Source organism: Oryzias melastigma, unplaced genomic scaffold (genome assembly GCF_002922805.2).
Source record: "Oryzias melastigma strain HK-1 unplaced genomic scaffold, ASM292280v2 sc07373, whole genome shotgun sequence".
In the NCBI taxonomy this organism is placed as follows: Eukaryota; Metazoa; Chordata; class Actinopteri; order Beloniformes; family Adrianichthyidae; genus Oryzias; species Oryzias melastigma.
In genome coordinates, this window is record NW_023423935.1 from 1 (window position 1) to 1,184 (window position 1,184).

At 49.0% G+C, this 1,184-nt stretch overlaps 1 protein-coding gene across 1 annotated transcript; it reads right to left on the minus strand.

Annotated features, from left to right (window-relative positions):
* Nucleotides 1–6: 6 nt before the first annotated feature.
* Nucleotides 7–1,061, minus strand: LOC112140942 (RNA-binding protein 4B; the record flags this gene model as incomplete). Its single annotated transcript, XM_024263971.2, has 2 exons — nucleotides 612–1,061; nucleotides 7–500 (listed from the first exon to the last, which is right to left on the minus strand). Coding segments are annotated over exons 1-2 (903 nt in total), but the record flags the coding sequence as incomplete, so codon positions are not given.
* Nucleotides 1,062–1,184: the final 123 nt, after the last annotated feature.

A 1,184-nucleotide genomic window follows, 5' to 3' on the forward strand; every position in this document is an offset into this window, starting at 1 on the left:
CCCCCTCCTGATGGGGCTGCGGTCTCGAGCGTAGTATGAAGTCGGGGGAGGTGGAGGCGGAGGCAGGGGCCGACGCTCATATGGGTCATGCGACGAGCTCATTACACGGTCGCGGACGGCGGCTGGGGGTGGAGGGGGAGGCGGAGGAGGAGGTGGGACGCCAGAACGTCGAGCATCATATGAATACATGCCATATGCACGGGCTCTGTACTTCTCGTAGTAATCGATCATACTATATCTATCAGCGCTATAGGGACGTTCAGGATAAACGGCTCGTCTTGGGGGAGGGGGCGGCACAGGAGGGGCGGGGTAACCTGGCGGCATATAACGACCCCTCATGTAGCTGGGTGGAGGAGGCTCAGGTCTGTCTCCTGGATATCGAGGAGGCCAGTAGCCGCCCCTTTCTGGGAGATGAGGAGGGGGAGGTGGGGCAGGAGGGTATTCTTCATACTCCTCATATTTGGGCAGACTCTTGGACACCTGAACATGGATGCGTTTCTCTGAAATACAACAAAATAAGAAAAGTTACAACCATCAGCTACTATTTTATTTTCGTCATACTCTGAATAATAAAAACTTTCTCTGTTTAACAAAAACAAAACTGAACTAACCTTGAAAGTCAGAGTTATCCAGTTCTTTGATGGCATCCATGGCCTCATCATAGTTGGGCATGTGTACAAAAGCAAAATTCTTCACAACTGCACATTCTGAGACCGTACCGTACTCTTCAAAGAGAGCCCGCAGCTCATCGTCGCATCCCTTTTCCACGTTTGCAATATGAATCTTGACTGGACCATAGTTCTTCCCGTGGCTGGCCTCCACGTTGATGGCTGTGCCGTGGAGCTTGTGCTGGTGCAGATTCTTGATGGCTTTGGTGGCCGCTTTGCGGTCATCCATGTGGACGAAGGCAAAGTTTTTGACAATGGCACACTCAGTGACAGTGCCGTACTCATCGAAAAGAGCCTTGATCTCCTCCTCTGTCGCCTCTTGGGGCAGATTGCCCACAAAGATCTTCACCATTGTGAAACTGGCTTTAAAAATGCAAAAGACAAGACACCATTAAAAGGAAAAGGACATTTTACTGTTTTGTACTTGATGAAACCAAAGATCTGAGGCTTTTAGGCTAAAAAGTGTGATCAACAAAGTTCTGTTCTATTCTCAAAGACAATTCTAAAATAAAATTA